The 21,741-nt window shown below is 36.1% G+C and overlaps 1 protein-coding gene across 1 annotated transcript in view; it reads right to left on the bottom strand.

Annotated features, from left to right (window-relative positions):
• LOC124555693 (MAP kinase-activated protein kinase 2) overlaps positions 1-21,741 on the bottom strand; it is a 103,670-nt gene that overhangs the window by 22,211 nt on the left and 59,718 nt on the right. Inside the window, exon 5 of the mRNA XM_047129696.1 lies at positions 17,224-17,322. Within this exon, the coding sequence (XP_046985652.1) occupies positions 17,224-17,322 (99 nt within the window). The remainder of the gene's footprint in view (positions 1-17,223; positions 17,323-21,741) is intronic.

Raw genomic sequence — 21,741 nt, forward strand, 5'->3', positions numbered from 1 at the left:
TTTAGTTTTAGGATTGTGGGCACTATATTTAAAAACTTACAAGCACATACTGTTCATGTAGCTAGTTGTCATCTGCAATACAGCTGACATTGTAGTACATTTTGTCATCTGCAACTAAATAAGGATTTTTCTACACTACACTGCTTTACGGAATGAAAAATTTTGCAATAAAGTGGAACTATTGATATGGACTCCAAACTAAGGTAACTTTAAATCAAACCAAGAACAAAATATTTGAAACCACTGCAAAATCGCAGTAAAATTGAAACAATACTAAATAATATATTGGTATCATTATGTAGTCATATCTTCTAGATGAAATAACCAGTCACATACCACAATGACAAAAGAACAGTCCACCGAAACATGAAACCCAAACTAAGAATGGAAAGGTACAAAAAGTTAAATTCCCTAAACCTCACAAGACAGGCAGACACAACAACCACCAATATCAGTTATCACTATACAGGATACTAACCACCGCCGTCCATTCACAATAACTCAAACCGAACAACAACACACAAACAAGCCAGTCTGTAATTCCTTCGACACAGATTGCACGAAGCTCCACTCGATGCAGACAACTAAAAAAATGAGCTTCAAATAACCAAACAAAAAGCTGTTGAAAATGGATATTAAACAAACATAATAGCCAAACTGAACTACAAAGATGAAAGGAATACCACCACATAAAACAGAATACCAACAACTTGCAAACAATGGCACATGTGTGCATCCTCATATACTGAAACTTCACACACCTGAACTATAAGCATCCACAATAAACAAAAGGTACTTATGTACCTAAGTACAAACACACACAAAATAAGGCAAACACCTGAGCCATGGCAGCCTGTCATACTGTACTGATATCAATACGCTCCTATCTTTGGCTATATGATGTCCAGTGATTGCAGCTCCCTCTGGCATGGCCTGGAGAGCCAGCTTGCTGGGTTCACAAGGGATATAACAGTTGGCATCATGACGGGATGATCAGTGACAACCAAGTGGACAGAAGGCCTTTAGTTGCTACCCATCTACGTCTGTGTTAGCATAAACTGGGAAGGATATGCAGGGCTCATGTTGGCCTACGTTTGGCTTGCAGTGCCAACGAACGTCAGGAGTGGATCATTAAAAACCTGCCAAGCCATCGGACGCGTGTTTACTGAATTTTCAGATACTCCAGTTCTGTTTATTGGTACTCAAGTTCGTGCCTCCATAGAATTTGCACGCTGAATTTTATGAGCAAGAATTTGTGTATTAAAAAGGTCTGTTAAAATTTTTAATTGGATCATCGTACATTGCATCTTATTGGACATTTGGTTTGTGGATTTTAAATGTCTGTGGAGCCTTTAATTTGGGTTAATGTTAGATTCATCTCTACAAGGAAGCTTGTTGTGAAGTTTGTTGGCAATGTAGTATTTGTGTGTGTTTAAGTGCTTCTATCTGCCTGTTATTAATTCTAGCCTTCCCTAAAGCAAATAACTTTCAGCTGATATTGGTTCTGGTGCACCGTATTAGTTGATGTTTAACATTATCACAAATTGTCTATTCCTGGTGTGAAAGCGGTCTTGCATGAATGTTATCGGGGTCAGTGTTCAGAACCATGTGACTTACATTTAACTTGAAAATTTTGGGTAAATGTTGTGTTCAATTTGTAGTTGCTATCTGGTGGAACATTAACCATCTTTCTGGACTTGGGTGCACTTGTCTTATTCATCGAGGCTAATGTACTGCTTATTCTGCTTCAGGTCATGTATATTGTGCTTTTATTTTACATGGTTTATATGGAAATTTCACTTTGTTTTAGGACACATTGTCTGTTCTGAGCTTAGCTTGGACTATGTACATGCTCAGTAGCCATAGAATTTACAGCAATTGGCTGGGGGTTGGCTTAACCACTTGTTCCAGGGAGATTTGGTATAAATATTTAATTCTTAAATTTACTTAAGCCAACTGAAAGTGGTATCTTAATTTTTTCTGCTAACTTGTTAGGTGACTGTTAAATTTAGAGTACTGCTCTGTAAGAAAGAGGACAAACTATTGGGAGTTAAATCATTATTTACTATAATCTTGACTGTGGCTTGAGCTTGCACTTATTGGAATTTATTTGTGCTGCAGGGAGTTTTGTTAAGATTGCTTGTGTTCTGGTCCTGATGCTGCTTAGTAATCCTTGTGAAGCCCACTCATTCTGGAGCCTGTCGGCTTACACAGCCACCTGTTTATGCAATTCTGTGCACAAGGCTTGGGCAGAAAAAGTTCGACTGTCCGTCTTCTGGAGTGTTATTTCTTCCAAGCACAGCTATGGCCTTTAAAGCTTTAAAGTTGAAATTTTAAAGCAATTCTGAGTCACTCTATTTAATTAGAAGAGGCTCTCTCTTTATAATTTATTGCTTCTTTAAGTTATTTAAACATGTTACTAGTGGTTAAGGTCTCAACAGTCATACTTATTCAATGTAAATTTTAATTAATTGACTATTATTGTGGGACCCTGTAAGCCTTGCTACCATATCTGTTTTATGAGGTTTTAAATATTTTGTTCTTCTTAGGTCAGTTTGTATTTTAGTATAAGAATTTTCTGGCAGTGGCCTATTTTGTGATCAGTTCAGTTTTATTAAATTTTTTATTGGTATCTTCTGCTCAGGAAGCTTTGGTAATTTTTATGGCTGTTTACATCTGGTTTCAACTTTGTATCATTGGTCTTTTATCTTATAGTCTTGGAAACAGTGATTGCGTGCGAGCTACAATTGATGTTTTCTGCCATCACTGATTATTGTTAAGTATTCAAATTAACTGTTGTTTAATTAAATTGGGTCTGTCCAAAATTATTGTACCAGTGAATGAACTGTGACAAATCCTCATTGGTCTAGTCCTTCCTTATTTTCCTTCCTGACCAAATTAAGAAGCCGTATTTTCACATTTCATTTCAGCGTGGTTGGTAACACTCGGAAAACAAGGACTGGAAATAGTCTACAGAACTGGTAAATCAACATGAAAAAACTAAGGACAATGACAACAACACAGATGAAACATCACATCTGGGCTTTATCATTTCACATGTCAAGAATACAAGACTGGGCAGGCATTTAAATTTTCAACATTAGATACAAATAATACACAAAAGCCCTTAACAGTGACATATCACTCCACTTTGTAGAATATATTGTTGTCAAGAACCACTGGCCAAAAATAAAGATAAGCAGTAAGCTAAGTTACATTAACAAAGTGCAGAATACGCCAAACACCAACAGGTAGAGACACCTGTTTTTTGCAAAGCATGAAATCCTAAAATTTTACAAATTTTGCAGAAAAGCCAAATAATCAAAATAAATTCAGAAATAATCAATGAAACTGTGTTGAATCACATCATTTAAAGTTAACGGTCAAAATTTGATTCAAGTGACAGCAAAGAAATTCGAACATCAATGACAATCAATCCTGCACTACTTTGATATACATCAGTATCTTATATCATACCAAGTATTGCTAACTTCATTTCCTGCAAAGGGAAGTAAGATGTTCAACGATGTCTGGTGCTTTCTTTGATATAGCTACGTATTACATGTTGGAAATTGTTGTTAATCACCAATGCATTCAATTTTATATTTTGAGATTTGTTTTATGCTGTAGTTTACTAGTATGGTAGTGACAGTTTTTGCTGAATAAAAAGAATTTTCACTCGAAGGATTTTACGTTTCACAAAATTAGAGATATACTTGTGTATAAATATGGCAATGCATGAATTGCGTGGTACAGAAAGGATATGTGCCTAAAACATATTAATGACAGTTCTTCCCATAGGAGAACAAGGAGAAGAAGATGCTAATGATAAGTATCAAAAGACAAGTAACTCTCACAGACAGTCTGCAGTGGTGAAACAAGTGCAAACTGATAAACAAGAATCTATTTTATCAACAACTTGAGCTTTCATAGTGGCTACTACTTCACTGGAAAAGGTTTATCATCCGAAGCTCAGTGGATGAACAAATATGTACCAGGTTTTTATAATATTACACATTTTTGGAGGGGAACAAAGACGAGTTTAACTTATACTGGTGCCAGTTCAATTGAGGGGCTTCAGAACAGCAATTTTTGTAGTGTTATCAAAAACAGACAGACAGGGTTTTATGTAATGAAATATAGCTGAGAGGGAAGATAATTCCTACGTGCTTACCTAGAACCCATCATACTGCTTGAAAAACTAGTTTTACTTTTATAGCAAGAACGAGACTGAGCTCTTTCGAATCAGCAAAATTCAAACTTTTCTTTGCTCTTACAGCAAGAAATTGAAAATGTAGCAATATAGTTACCTACTCAACCTAACCAAACTGTAATGTGTCAAGATGTCATAATGTTTACAGCATGAAGTTTTGGGATGATGTAGTGAAGTTGGCAATCCCCTCTTTACATGTATGCGAGTCTGCTGCAACAATGTGCGGTCACTATGTTGGCAACCAGAAGCCTACAATCAAACCAATATCCACTTTTTTTATTATTATTCTGATATTAGGCATGGCAAAATACGAAGACTAGTGAGCTGAAACCACTGAAGACAAATGCAATCGCAGGCACAATACATACCACAAATGATGATCAATCATCCCCAAGAGCATTTTCAAATCGATTCAGTACTCCACGGAAAATTAGTAACTGTGTGGTTATGCTCTTTTTCTTATTCGATAATTTAGTTTCTTAAATGGTGTTAAGTAGTACTCTAATATCAGGCATATTGACATTTTTAAAGTGCTGGAGACTTGGCCTCAGATGGAAGATTGAGGGAAGGTTCTGTATCTTGTTTCATAAAAGAGGTGGAAGAAAGATTAGAAGAAGCTGTAAAAGATGAGAAAGTTTCAATTCTTTGCAATGAAACAATGGACAGAAAATAGCAGTGTGTGTTTATGGTTCTGATAAAAGTACTTAGTGGTGGTGATGGTAAACTTCAGAAGTTGTTCGTTGGGAGAATGAAAGTTATTGCAAAATACAAATGCTACAGAATGTTCAAAATCAATTATGAGTGTAATTCAGGAACTTTAATTTCAGTACCAAAAGTGTTATTACACATGCAGTGCTGGGTTCACAAATTAAATTTTGTGAGCAGTGTGTGAGAACTCTGTCATTTGAACCATTCTGTTGTGTAGGCAAAACATATCTTCCTTAAAGGTTTTCAGAAATTACTGCAACCAGTCGCCTTTTATGTAGATGTATTTTATTTAACCATGACCGGTTTCGAGCTGCCTAGCAACTCATCATCAGATAGTATATACATTTAGTGCTTTTTTGTACCCATTGTGTGGGTGGTTGAGTATCTGTGGCTAGACAGAAACGAGAACAAATAATCGCTACATGTGGTACAGTAACACGAAATATTTACAGCATAATTTATGTTTAACGTATAAGAACAAATAATCACTACATGTGGTACAGTTACACGAAATATTTACAGTTTAATTTACGTTTTGAGGTGTTACTTACAGATAAATCTTTCTGCAGGTATATATATATCTCTTTTAGGCGTATTTTTGAAACCATTGTGTCTTGTTTTTCACAATTTCACAAGTTAAAACTTTCACTAGATGTAGATTACTTGTATGAGGCACTGTTGGAAACATATATCTTGTTTTTCGTAAACATCGCTGAACACACTTAGCCACAGATACGAATACAGGATTTACACATTATAAACAAGCCAAAGATTGCAATATAACTACAGTATCAAAGATTTCAAGTTGACCAGAGGCATTATTAGTCATCACACACACTGACAAGAGATTTGTCTTTATTACATAGAAAATAAATGTAAATTAGCTTAAACTAGTAAAATGTTTATTTATAAATTAACTGTGCAATTTAACAGGTATATAAAAAACTAGATTTTTTACATTATATTTCAGTTACATTTAAGATAATTGGTATTGAGAGTATTATGACAGCTAATTTCTTGCTCCTTCCATTGGCTGATCTTGGCATATGATGTCTGGGATGAGAGGTTGATGGTTAACTTGAAATAATAAGTGATGCTGATACTTGAAAGGGTGTGGAAAAGGAGTTGGCGGTGGGGGGGGGGGGGGGTGTATAGGAAAAAGGAGAGGGGGGGGGGGGTTGAGAGGGTGATGTGGAGAGAGAAGAGGGGGGGGGGCATTTTGTTTCTGAATGACTGTTTAGTTTTTTAAGTTCAAAGAATCCTTAAAATTCTGAAAGAAGGAGTTATTCGCCAATTCTGTCTGCTCATTTAAAATGGTATGTGGGGAATTATGTTTGTGGGTAAAAATCTCTAATTGTTCGAGAAGATCCATCTTGAATCCCTTGTCTACAGTGTGTAGGATTTGAAGGTTAGTTTTAATGTCTGTTATGGAATGTTTATTATCTGCTAGATGGGTAGCAAAAGTGGATCTATTTAAGTTGTTTAGGCGAAGTGCATCAGTGTGCTCTTTGTATCGGATCTCAAAATTTCTACCTGTTTGCCCTATGTAGTAGCAGGAGCAGCTGTCACATCTTAATTTATATATACCAGATTTTTGGTAGGGTGTGCTGGCTCTTTTGGTGTTGTGGACTATTTTGTTCTGTATTTTGTTGTTAGTGTGAAAACTTATTTTGACATTATGTGGTTTGAATAGCTTAGCAAGTTTGTATGAGATATTGCCGAGAAACGGCATACAAACGAACTTGGTTTCTTCTGCTACTGAGGTCTGGCTTACTGGTTTTGCTTTGTTAGATATAATGTTTTTATCTAATTTTTCCAATTATGCTTGGGTCATAAGCATTGTTTGATGCTATTGTTTTTAATATATTGATTTCATTAATTTTTGCAGTAGGATCAGCTTGAATCTTGTTGATACGGTTAAGTGCTGATTTGAAAAAAGCTAGTTTATGCTGATTTGGGTGGCATGATGTATTGTTTATTATGACATCTGAAGTGGTGGGTTTCCTATATATCTGAAATTTATGTTTGTTGTTGTGATGTGTTATGTTTAGGTCAAGAAAATAGATACCTTTTTGGGTTTGGTGTTCTACTGTGAACTGTATTTTGGGGTGAACATTATTAAGTTTACCAGCTAAGGCCTCAATTTCAGTGGCTGTCCCATCATATAATATCAGGGTGTCATCAACATATCGTTTATAATAAATGATTTTGTCTGTTTCTATTGGGTTTGCTTTAAAGAATTTAATTTCGAGATCATTAATGTAGATGTCAGCAAGAAGGCCAGCTAGACTACTGCCCATTGCTAGACCATCATGTTGAATATATATTTTGTTGTTGAAGGTGAAGTAATTGTGGGACAGCACTAATTCAAGTAAATCCATCAGCTCACAGATTTCCATGTCACTTAACTTTTTATGTTGTAATAAGTTATTTTTTATTATTCGAAGTGTGTCTATTATAGGTATGTTTGTGTACAGGTTGATAATATCAAGGGATGCAAAGTTAGCTGCATTGGGAATGGAAATTTCTCTGATACTGTCAATCAAATCATAGGTGTTTTTTATGGAATAATTGGTTGGGAATGTATAATATTTCTTGAGTATTTCATGCAGTTTTTTAGTCACTTTGTACCCTGGGCTATTTATGGAATTCACATTCCCAACCAATTATTCCATAAAAAACACCTATGATTTGATTGACAGTATCAGAGAAATTTCCATTCCCAATGCAGCTAACTTTGCATCCCTTGATATTATCAACCTGTACACAAACATACCTATAATAGACACACTTCGAATAATAAAAAATAACTTATTACAACATAAAAAGTTAAGTGACATGGAAATCTGTGAGCTGATGGATTTACTTGAATTAGTGCTGTCCCACAATTACTTCACCTTCAACAACAAAATATATATTCAACATGATGGTCTAGCAATGGGCAGTAGTCTAGCTGGCCTTCTTGCTGACATCTACATTAATGATCTCGAAATTAAATTCTTTAAAGCAAACCCAATAGAAACAGACAAAATCATTTATTATAAACGATATGTTGATGACACCCTGATATTATATGATGGGACAGCCACTGAAATTGAGGCCTTAGCTGGTAAACTTAATAATGTTCACCCCAAAATACAGTTCACAGTAGAACACCAAACCCAAAAAGGTATCTATTTTCTTGACCTAAACATAACACATCACAACAACAAACATAAATTTCAGATATATAGGAAACCCACCACTTCAGATGTCATAATAAACAATACATCATGCCACCCAAATCAGCATAAACTAGCTTTTTTCAAATCAGCACTTAACCGTATCAACAAGATTCAAGCTGATCCTACTGCAAAAATTAATGAAATCAATATATTAAAAACAATAGCATCAAACAATGCTTATGACCCAAGCATAATTGGAAAAATTAGATAAAAACATTATATCTAACAAAGCAAAACCAGTAAGCCAGACCTCAGTAGCAGAAGAAACCAAGTTCGTTTGTATGCCGTTTCTCGGCAATATCTCATACAAACTTGCTAAGCTATTCAAACCACATAATGTCAAAATAAGTTTTCACACTAACAACAAAATACAGAACAAAATAGTCCACAACACCAAAAGAGCCAGCACACCCTACCAAAAATCTGGTATATATAAATTAAGATGTGACAGCTGCTCCTGCTACTACATAGGGCAAACAGGTAGAAATTTTGAGATCCGATACAAAGAGCACACTGATGCACTTCGCCTAAACAACTTAAATAGATCCACTTTTGCTACCCATCTAGCAGATAATAAACATTCCATAACAGACATTAAAACTAACCTTCAAATCCTACACACTGTAGACAAGGGATTCAAGATGGATCTTCTCGAACAATTAGAGATTTTTACCCACAAACATAATTCCCCACATACCATTTTAAATGAGCAGACAGAATTGGCGAATAACTCCTTCTTTCAGAATTTTAAGGATTCTTTGAACTTAAAAAACTAAACAGTCATTCAGAAACAAAATGCCCCCCCCCCCCCCTCTTCTCTCTCCACATCACCCTCTCAACCCCCCCCCCTCTCCTTTTTCCTATACACCCCCCCCCCCCACCGCCAACTCCTTTTCCACACCCTTTCTAGTATCAGCATCACTTATTATTTCAAGTTAACCATCAACCTCTCATCCCAGACATCATATGCCAAGATCAGCCAATGGAAGGAGCAAGAAATTAGCTGTCATAATACTCTCAATACCAATTATCTTAAATGTAACTGAAATATAATGTAAAAAATCTAGTTTTTTATATACCTGTTAAATTGCACAGTTAATTTATAAATAAACATTTTACTAGTTTAAGCTAATTTACATTTATTTTCTATGTAATAAAGACAAATCTCTTGTCAGTGTGTGTGATGACTAATAATGCCTCTGGTCAACTTGAAATCTTTGATACTGTAGTTATATTGCAATCTTTGGCTTGTTTATAATGTGTAAATCCTGTATTCGTATCTGTGGCTAAGTGTGTTCAGCGATGTTTACGAAAAACAAGATATATGTTTCCAACAGTGCCTCATACAAGTAATCTACATCTAGTGAAAGTTTTAACTTGTGAAATTGTGAAAAACAAGACACAATGGTTTCAAAAATACGCCTAAAAGAGATATATATATACCTGCAGAAAGATTTATCTGTAAGTAACACCTCAAAACGTAAATTAAACTGTAAATATTTCGTGTAACTGTACCACATGTAGTGATTATTTGTTCTTATACGTTAAACATAAATTATGCTGTAAATATTTCGTGTTACTGTACCACATGTAGCGATTATTTGTTCTCGTTTCTGTCTAGCCACAGATACTCAACCACCCACACAATGGGTACAAAAAAGCACTAAATGTATATACCATCTGATGATGAGTTGCTAGGCAGCTCGAAACCGGTCATGGTTAAATAAAATACATCTACATAAAAGGCGACTGGTTGCAGTAATTTCTGAAAACCTTTTCACACCACAGTCGCAGTGTTCCACATCCACAATGGATAAAAGTCATATCTTCCTTAATACCCGAAAGAGAAAGCATGCATACATTCAATCCTTAAATCATAAGTATGAAAGTGATGCCACAAAAGTTTAACTTTTCCCTATTATTGTCTTCACCAGGTGGTGGAACTCTTGGTTTAAAAGTGTCAAGTACCTTTGAGAACACTTCACCGTTGTTGAAACTGCTGAAGAGGAGGGTGTTGCTGTGAATTATTTTAAAGCCTTGACCTCTAATAAAGTAAAACAAAAAAAATTCAGTGTCCCACAATTTTTCTTGTTGAGAATTGCTCAAAATGTTGCAACTTGCTGCTGACGTAGCTACAAGATACCATTAATTCATGTTCTACAATCTAAGCTTAGTGACCTTTCAAACAGCTAATAAACTTCATAAACTGCCTAAGCAAACGCAAGTATATTTAATATCCCTGTTCCATCTGTACAAGCCTGATAAAACTAAACCACTTGATGTGGTGTGACACATGATAAGAGTGTCATTTCTTCTATAAATAAATTGTTTGATACAAGAAACATAATGAAATGTGATACGAGTGTTGAAATCTCACAGCTAATGAAGCAAACTCTTTCAACAAGAACTTTCAACATCACAATATCTTAAACCACACACAGTGTTATGGACATAGTTGCTAGTTCTAGTAGAGAAGGTAAAGATGTTGATGTGACTGCTATTCTTTCCCTGAAATCAGAGTATGGGCATTTTATGGAAGGTGCAGTGAAAGCAGTGAGAGGTCATTTTGCAACAGATTGTAATAATATGTGTGACAGGAGTACAGCTCTGACTCCAATAACATGGAAGTCAAGGTATCCTTGTCTTTGTCAGACTGATTTGTTGATTACGTACATAGGCTAGGCCATACTTATTTAAGTGGCAGGATAAATGGTCTCCAAACATTCATGCTTTTGATGTGTGTGTTCATCAGATGTCTACTTTTCATACCTTTTCATAGTTTTTGAATTTATGTAAAAATGAAAAATGTTTCACTGCAAATATGCAATCAATAATTTTTCATTTAGCTTATATTGCTGGAAAGTAGAAATAAAATTTACTGAAATTTTTGACAAAATGATATAAAAGTAGCGAAAAATATACTAAAGTAGCTTTTTAAAAATGACAAAACCAAGCAAAAAATTTTCACCACAGACAGGTGCCTCTACCTATAGGAGATTCTACTGTCACGGGTGGGACAGTTGCACTATATTTTTCAACAATCAAAAGCTAACATAACAATGTATAAATTGAAATAAATTAAAGATTCATTGGTCATCATATGAACAGCTGTTTTAGCTTCCCTTTAAATCTGAATGTCAGAAGTTCACAAACTGACCTGTTAATCATGTTTAAAACTTTGTCACGGGGCGGGACAGCAAATTGACACAGCATTGAATGCCCATGAACATTTTACAAGAACTCAGTGAATTATGCACGTATTTTCTTTTGAAAACATTACGTTTGCACTAATAAAACAATGCTGTACATGATGAAATATTAGTAAATATTAAATTGTTAATACTTATAAAAATTGCAATTGAAGACCTCATCGATGCAATAGGCAACTGTCACAGTTGGGAATCATTTTAAGCAGAACAATTTTTTAATTTAAAATTAATTTTATATCAGTTGGTAGCTGAATGAGTAGTTAACATTTTCATACATTCCTTCTTATTTAAATAACCTTCTAGGAAAGTACTGTTATGTATAAAGAAGATAAATTTCAGTACAGTATTAAAGACCTGGTTACCTAATTATTTCACTTTAAAATCTCTACCACTATACAGTTGAGTTTTCATCTAATTGTTCAAACTCGAGGTAGAATACATGCTTCTCATCAGCTCTGAACCCCTTTGTCCTACAGGTCTCATACATGCAATTTGTATTTCTCCATTTTCTTTAACACCTTTGTGCAACGGCAGTGTACCTTCATTCTTTTGATTTCCTTCTTGCCATTTGAATCTCCACCAAAATAAATGTTTCCGGCAATTTTTTCCACAGCTGGTTCTGAACCTGCAACTTCTTGGGGATTTGGGGAGTGTGTGTGTGTGTGTGTGTGTGTGTGTGTGTGTGTGTGTGTGTGTCAGTCATTGAGGGTATGATTCATCACCACTCATCTCAGAGTCTGAATACCTGAGGGAATATATATATTTTTTGGACATAAAGTTGAAAACCTGCACTTTCTCTAAATCAGATTTAGAAACCTTCTGCAACATATTAGGAGTCATGTATTGTAGCCACTGAAGTAATACTTGCTGTGAATCTCTCATGTTTTTAATAGATTTCCAGTGTCTGTCCAGAATGTGCGCGTTTTCATCAATTTGATATCTTGTCTAAAGAAGAAAGTTACTCCACAAATGGCTGATGCGGCTCAGTCTTTTAAAGTTCCTGTGCATTGCTGATGACTTCTCATTGCTTAACTTTATTCCAGCCACTTCTTGTTACATTACTGATGCCATCCATCGCACCTTTCACATGTGACATTACAGGGAGAAATCATTCTTCAGACACTTGCATCATATAGCAGAGGTTAGAAACAGTGAATTCATGCTCTAACTGACCTATGCAACCACCAGAAAAATTCTAACCAAGATCAAGTTTGGAAGCTCTTGTTTAAGTTAACTTATCTTCAGACAAACAAACTCAATACTCCAGAATGAGATTTTCACTCTGCAGCGGAGTGTGCGCTGACATGAAACTTCCTGGCAGATTAAAACTGTGTGCCCAACCGAGACTCGAACTCGGGACCTTTGCCTTTCGCGGGCAAGTGCTCTACCATCTCCAGGTTCGCAGGAGAGCTTCTGTAAAGTTTGGAAGGTAGGAGACGAGATACTGGCAGAAGTAAAGCTGTGAGTACCGGGCGTGAGTCGTGCTTCGGTAGCTCTGATGGTAGAGCACTTGCCCGCGAAAGGCAAAGGTCCCGAGTTCGAGTCTCGGTCGGGCACACAGTTTTAATCTGCCAGGAAGTTTCAAACTCAATACTTTTCATGACAGTTGGTCACTCACAACTGCAACTTCAAATAAACATGAACAGTGATAACTGAACTTGTGTATGGCTCCAGTGGGCATTTTGCACCCTTGTCTTGTGTCAGTGATACATAGTTTTCTGCAAAATCTATTTGCAATATCACTTTATCACCACAAAATGATGCTTTCTGTTTAGAAAGTTGCAGATTGCTTACTTTTGGCAAAAAAACTGCTCTTTGAATTTCTTGAGTTGAGGCTGAAGCTCATTAATAGTTTCGTCAATAGTTCCATTAACAGTCACTTGTTTATGGCGACCCTCATTTTTGTCCATTGTTTAAAGAAATTATTTCACATAAATAAATTTCACAATAAGAAATTATTTCACATAAATAATTTCACTTTCCACCAGTTAATTCCTGCAAACTCATGATGCACTTTTTACATTCACTTGTCATGCATGTCTCCCATTGTAGGTCACAGCACACAAGACTCAAAGTCAGTGTGAGCAGCAGTGAAACTTTCTTGTGAATGGCCTCAATGAGGAAATTTAAGTTAGCACACTATTTGCACACACATTTCCGAGGTTAGTAGATGTTTTTAGGCTGCAATCCATACAATTGTGATATCAATATCTGGATTTTCTTCCTTGAACAGCAAAACACGCTTTCTTAAATGTCATATTTATATGAAGTTTCTGCAAGCTAACTCTTTTCCCAGATGCTGGGTCTACAATATACTCAGCATCCTTTATAGTATGTGTCTGCCTGCTGATTTCATCACTTGTGAAAAAAAAATTGTATTTTAGCAGATTGTCATATGTATGTTTACAAGATTTTTCCTGTCTGCTAACAAACTCTGCTTTGGTTTCTTTTTAGGCAGGCTTTCTCATGCAAGCTTTTTTTATGACTACAGATTTTTTTGGGGGGGCTGAAAAGAAGCACCTCTTTACCTGAGAAACAGCTTTGACGAGAGACTGGGGACATTTCTATCACCCTAACCGGAAGCACAGGTCTCAAGCTCACTTCAATTGGCACAGACTTTAGTCTCAGCCAGCACTTTCTTTGCCTTTCAGCTTCCTTCTTCCAATATTCAATTAAAAATTCTTCACAGGAGGCTGTCTTTATCTTCAAATTTCCCAGTCTTCTTCTATCCTGTTCTTTTTCTTTGTATTTACGAGTGTTGTATTTGCTGGCATCTTTGTTCAACTTGTTTTGAAGTTTTCTCATGCACTCTCCTGATGTTTTCCCCATTTTCTGAATAAATAATAAGTCTGTATTAGGGTAAGCTATTAACACAGTTTTAATACCAACCAACATAACAACAAGAAGTGTGAAATGGTTTAGATTGATAGTGACAATGCAAAAATCTGTCATGGTTGGGACCCAATTACTTTTAACAATTGTACCTGGTCAGTTATAAACTATGGGTCAATGGATGTTTTTATTTGCTTTTCTCACACCTAACCTAAAATAAACTCAATTGCTATATGCAGAGTTAGAAGTAAACTTTTTCATGTTTGTCACAGGTGGCATACTAAATGCATAGTCAATTTTCTGAATTAGTTGCATGATTAATAACTTACCTTTTTTTAAAAACTGAAGTTTATCTGAAAGATAAGGTCCAGCTCTTGCAACTTAACAGTTGAATCAACAATGGGTACAACCTAAATTGAAATAGCTGTTAACATAAAATGCAAACATGTAGTTTTCCTTCCTTATCTGCAGGATTGACAACTTTGTTTAACAATATTTCCTGAAGTAATTTTAATAATTTTTAAGACAGTAAAATTTAACTTTCGTAGATTCAGAAAATTATGACAAATTAAATTTAAAAAATATTAAAAATAAGCCTCAGGCTCAATTTGACATGGAATCATCTGATAGTATAATTTTAGTCCCAACTTTATGTTCTATAAAGTGATGTACTGTAGAGAAATGCTTATTTAGTTGCAGATGACAAATTACCAAAATATCTGTACTGCAGATGAATGATACCAACATGAAGAACAATGTGTGCTACTAAGATATATATTTTGTGATGGTGTTTTGATATAATGACCATAATCCCAAAATTTTACATAATACTTGCCTTGTAATATTCTACTTGTGGTTTGACAGAAATGTAAAGGGAACCCACTGATGGTGAAATCACTAAAACCAGTATAGGCAAGAAAGTGGACAAATGTCTTTGCTCAAGGCTGAATCCTTTCAAAACATATTTATTTGTTGAGGCAAACAGTTAAACAAAGTCTGCTTTCACCTCACTCTGAGGAACAATTTATAAAGGGCTGCAAGAATATATCAAACATAGCTTCTTTCTTTTCTCATATTAAGGCCAATTCACATTTCACACTGGCTGCCACATCACAGCATGGCATGCCAAAATATTCCACAATGCATTCATTTCAAATGGTGACATCCACACTGGTCATAACGCCGTGTCATGTCACCATCAAGGTTACTCATGAAGTTTTGACAGACAGTGTCATCATCAGTTGCTGATCACATGGTCCCCTCCTGATACATACCTGTGCCTTCATCCTCCACACTTTATTTCATTGTGCTTTCATTAAGTGATGGTTTTCATGGTTGATATCAACTGTTATTCTGCATCTTTATTATTCATTCTTTGTCATTGGTTTTTTGTTATTTGTTAAGACTGAAAACAGTTGAAAACAGCCATGGGTGTTGAGCTGAAAACAGCCATGGGAGTTGAGATCAAAATGACCACCTTCTGAATTAAAGAGAAAACACACACACACACACACACACACACACACAAACCTTTGTCTCTGAATACTGAGGTCAGATTTGTCTGTCCTCAGCAGTCACGACAGTGGTCGTGTATGCGTGAGTTGCCTTTGTGTGTGTGTGTGTGTGTGTGTGTGTGTGTGTGTGTGTCAGAAGGAGGCCTTTTGGCCGAAAGCTTTAGCAGTCTTTCTGTTGTGCCTGTCTGTGACTCAATATCTCTACAACATGGTGAGTAGCAAGCTATCCTTTGCATAATATTGTGAGTATTCGATCCTGGGTTTTCCATCATTTAAAATAAATTACAAAAAGCAGCAAATTTCATGGTTTTAAGTCCCATCAACAGTGATACCAGTATAGTTCGAGCACTAGCTTGGATTGAACAAGTACAGCGAAGGAGTGTGACGATGTCCTTTTAAAATGAAGCATCCCAGCATTAATTTAGAGAGATGTAAGAAAAATACCAAAATCCTTTGTGTGGATGGCTCAATAAGGATTTGAATCCCATTCCTCCTCTATGTAAGTCCATTACCATAACCACTGTCGCCTTGCTCTAATCGTTAATCTCCCCCCCACCCCCCCCCCCCCTTTTCTAATGTATACACTTGTCGAAAACTATGTCTCACCATACAGTTTGTCATGACTACAAATGCTTATCAACCGAGACTGACTGACAATCTCTCTTCCTTGCAAAATCTTCACCTATGATAGTGAGTGGCACTATCACCACATGTACAATACATGTCACAACATAATTCCGATTGCGAATGACAATTGTAGAGCACCTCACAAATCCGAAGAATAACTAATGGCAATAAAGGTAATCAATCTTACACAAAAATGGAACTGTCCAAACATATGGATATAGTGTCAGTCTCAAGCACTTACAATCACTGTAATTGCCATTGCCTATGCTGTTTGCCTTTCAGCACATTTTCAGTATTGTTGTATATGTCCTCTCAACTGAAACATGTCAGAGTCAAATTTAAGTGTTCACTATGGACTTTTTTTATTTTTTACTTTTTATTTTGTTCTTTTTTTGGGAGGGGCGAGGGTGGGGAATGATCATTCATTAATGTAGTTCCTTCGATCACTCTTAAAACAGACAACTTTCATTGCAATTCTTTCACTTGACATGCACAGTATCAAAGTAACCAACTGATAAAATCACTCAAATAAGGCAGGTTCTGAAAATATACAGTAAATAATCTTCTTTCATTTATAATACATTAACATCCAAATGAGAAATAGAGCTTAACACTGAAAATTCACTGTTGATGGGAATAAATCACAGACTTCAGGAGATATATTTCATTAATTAAAGAACAAAATATAACTGAATTTACCAAACTAAAATACACGCACACGCACTGGTGCGCGCACCTGTGCGCGCGCGCGCCCACACACACACACACACACACACACACACACACACACACACACACACACACACAGTAATATAGACACATTAAACCAATTTTGGACTAGTACATAAACTATACAAATAAATCTATAGAGCTACAATCTGAAACTTTATACTTACCAACGTAATATGGTGTGTAGCATGGTGTTTGCAGTGTATCCTTCGAAAAGGTTTCTTTAGCAAACCCAAAGTCAGTGAGTTTTAGTATACCTGTATGATCTGCAACAATTTGTTTTGATTAACTGTACACAGTATAGTAAGAACCTGACAGTTGAAAAATAGACATATGACACTACAAATATATACAAAAAAATATTTTGCAGTTTTACACTTTAAAAAAACTCCTATAAAATGCCAAAGTATCTTACGAGCTAACCTGTTATTGTGGAATAGGGAATCTGTGCAGACTCAAAGTTTCAGATCCACACATACTCAAAGCGGGAATGTCTGTGGGGGTCATCCACTGATTTAATTGTGTATATCCTGATGTTCTAACAAAAGAAGCTTTAATTTTAAGGCTGTGATAATGTTACAAACAAAAGGAATTTGAAAACATGGGAAGAATGGGCAATATTTGCAATGTCAGCATGTGAGCAAGAGTCAACAAGTACGGTAGAATGCTCCAAGTTTTTGAGTGTATATACTGATAAAAAACTTGAAATAGAAGAACTATATAACTGAACTTCTCTAACAATTAAATTCAGCTACTTTAGCTCTTCACATAATTGCTAATCTTGGAAACAAAGAATCAATCTCCTGACATATTTTGCATATTTCCACTCAATAATGTCTTAAGGAATAATTTTCTGGGGTAACTCGTCACTTACGAAGATAGTATTGATTGGACAAATGCAAGCAGTAAGAATAATATCTGGTGTTCACCCATGTGCCTCTTCAAGGAGCTATGCATTTTAATTGCACTGTCCCAATACATAAATTCACTACGAAATTCATTGTAAATCATACAGCACAGTTTGAGAGAAACGGTGATGTCCATACCTGCAACACTTGAGGGAAAACTTATCTTTACTACTCATTATCAAAGCTGTCAGTGGCTCAGAAAAAGTGTTTAATATGCAGCAACAAAAATCTCTGATCATTTGACCAGTAACACAATGTGGCTGACAGGTAGCATAGCATATTTTAAGTATAACTTAAAACATTTCTCCTGGACAACTCCTCCTGTTCCACTGAGGGATTTCTAATTAAAAACTGGTACTCACACCTTGTTATGAAGTGTAATTGTATAAGTAGGACTAAATAATATTGCGGTCACTGATGTTAATACTAATAATGTACACATATCCTGTAAACTGACTTGTTTCACATCATTTTGATAAAAGAATTATTCAAATGATCTATGGACCCTGTGACTAAGTAGGGAGAAATCAACAATGGATTCCCACAACCTAGTGTCCACTATTTTACTTGATACAGGTATCCCTACTAGATTAGTGTATATTCAATAAGACATGTAACAGAGATGTGAAGTAATAAGACATAGTATACAAAATGCCACTGCAGCCAAGAACCATTTTGGCATTTCTGTCTGTTCCATCCATAACTGAGCATTAGTTGAACATTTGGTGATGATTTTCACTTTAGTGAAAGCTGACAATATTTCCTCTCATAGCATTTCTTATGGGCCACAGAAAAGAAACACCAAGTATTACACAAGCTAGATACATAGTGTTCCTTATGCACGAGGGTCGTTCAATAAGTAATGCCCCACATTATTTTTAAAAAGCCATTAACATACATAGACAAACGTCCTTGTTGGTGCTTCACATTTGATGTTTGTTCTGTGTGCTGGTGAAGTTTCGAACTGTTCTGGCATATTATTATTATTATTATTATTATTATTATTATTATTATTATTATTATTATTCTTGGTTTGTGGGGTGCTCAACTACGCGTTCATCAGCACCCATACGAAGTCCCAATTTTTTACACAGTCCAATCTAGCCACTGCTGCGAACGATGATGATGATGATGATGATGATGATGAGGACAACACAAACACCCAGTCCCCGGGCAGAGAAAACCCCAACCTGGCTGGGAATCGAACCTGGAACCCCGTGATCCAGCGGTAGCAACACTAGCCACTAGACATGAGCTGTGGACATTCTGGCAGATGGCAGAACCGTGGTACAACATCAAAATGGTGTCTACATAAACCCATGTTACAAGCAGCATGCTTTTATTGAATTCTTGTGTGCAGAAAAAGAAACTGTGGTGAACATCCATAAATGTTTGTGTGCAGTGTATGGCGATGCTGCACTCGATAGGAGTAGAGTTGGGTGAGAATAAAGAAAGTTACAACCTCAGAAATGCAGAAACAGAACTCCATGATCAGCCACACTCAGGACGTCCTGTCACAGCCACTGCTTCAGACATGCTGAATCGTGCGGCTGCCATCACCAGTGAATAAGCAAAATCATAAGAAATAAGTAGGTGATTTAGGCAACTTGGAAAACTTAATGCCACATTTGGAAGACTGAATTTTAAGTGGAGTCAATGGACAATTTCATGAATATTAAAGGACACAGCCTTCAGATATCTTGTAATGAATAAAGGAAGGAATCTACGTTTGAAGAGGAGATATATTGTTGTTGCAAGGACAGTATTTTAACACTAGAGCCTCAGCTTATTCTTTTTTTTTTTTTTTTTTTGGCACTCTTTTGCATTATTGCCTAGAGTGCTGGACTTCTGTCACTTTTTTATGAAATTAGGTAATTAGCAATTATATTTAATTTTACATTTTAGCGGAAAACCTTGAAGATTCACTTAGAACCATGGACAGTACTGTTCTGCCGCCTCTGCTGCAGCCACTACAACCATTGCATTTTTCCATGTAGCTTCAATGCTTACTGTTAGATTGTGTTTGGTCAACAATCGAGAAACTCCCTTTTAGCTCACTTCCTGATGACATTGCAGTTTTCCAGCAGGGGAGGAGAGGGAAAGTAGGTTGAAGCATGTCTGACCGTGTATGCAAGTATTGCACAGCCAGTGCTTTGTTTCATAAAACATGGTTTTAGTAGTGCATTCTAACTGTGTAAATAGTGCTTGCAACATACAAATTTATTATGGTCAAAAGTCTACAAACAGAAGCGGACATTATAAATGTGCTAAATGAGATTTTGGATCATGAATCTGAGGGCGAGTCACTGAAGTCGTCTTCTAAGGAAAAATTTCTGCCACCTGTAGTTCCAGATTTTTCACCAGATGATGATATTATTCCTTCGAATGTTATACTGGATATTGATGGGGAAGGTATGCATATTTGTGTGTTCATTTTTATAATAATTATTGTTTATATATGTGCTGCATAGACACAGATTTCAATTGCAACACTAATGTTTGTATGTTGTTGCTTCCTTGAGTTTTTGCAAGTCTTACATTACATTTATGAAGACGTATTTTTTGTTCCAATATTCCACAGTATACTGAATACCAATCCATGTTGTAATACTAATTATTACTATTACAGGAACAGCTGCCAAAAAGGCTAGATCAACTTGTGGCCAGGGGCATTGCGTCAACGAAATGACCAAAGTTGTGGACTACAGCAATTTCCGTCAGGTAGAGATATTGTAGCACCAGACGGAACAACCTGGAAAGTGGGAATTATAGGTGACTGTTCAGCTGGCAGATACAGATGTTTTTCACCTTCACGTTTTGAAAGACCATGCAGGACCATCACCACATGCAAAATGAAATGTGAATGAGACCTGCTACAGTGCTTGGTATCTTATGATAATAGACAAAATTTTGAAACACACTGTCAAGTGCACTGAGACCGAAGCACGTCGAGTTATGGGTTCAGATGAATGGACTATGAATGTTGAAGAACTAGAAGCTTTAATAGTTATACTGTACGTCTGTGGTGCTATAGGAGCGAAAAGCTTAGATCGTCAATGAATTGTGGTCAATGAAGTTGGGAAATAATTCTGTGAAGTCAACAATGGCTCATGACAGACTCAGACAGATAACACATTATCTCAGATTTGACATTAGATCCACAAGATCAGAATGACCGAAAGTAGACAATTTTGCTTCAGTATCAGAAATCTGGTATAAGTTCGCTGGGAACACAGTTACATAACGGGTCCATAAACAACAATTGACAAACAGCTTTCTCCTTCAAAGTCCTCTTGCAGATTCACACAGTTCATGGCCTCACAACCAGACAACTATAGGCAAAAGTATTGGATAGCAGTAGATTAAGGCTCCAGATAAATTGTGAATGCTTTCCTTTATGTAGGAAAGGATTATACTAGGCCAAATGGTGAATGTCTTGGTAATTTTGTTGTGACAATTTTTTCACCTTCATGGCTCTCTCTGTAACCTTGGAAGCAAATAAGACAAGCCCAAATTGATCCTGCAGGGAAACTCCAGTCTGTATCAAGATGGGGAAAAGAAGTATTATACAGCACAGCATTGTTGAAGAAGAATGATACCACACTGACAGTTTCCCACAGAAAGAGCAACAAGAATGCTCTGATTCTCAGCACTTTGCATCCTTACGTTAAATTTGAAGATGATCTGAAAAAGAAGCCAGATAGAGTTACAATTTAAAAAGGCTCTAAATATGAAGTCGACGTGGTTGACCAAATGACTCACAAGTACTCTGTCAAA

This window comes from Schistocerca americana, chromosome X (genome assembly GCF_021461395.2).
Source record: "Schistocerca americana isolate TAMUIC-IGC-003095 chromosome X, iqSchAmer2.1, whole genome shotgun sequence".
Classification (NCBI taxonomy): Eukaryota; Metazoa; Arthropoda; class Insecta; order Orthoptera; family Acrididae; genus Schistocerca; species Schistocerca americana.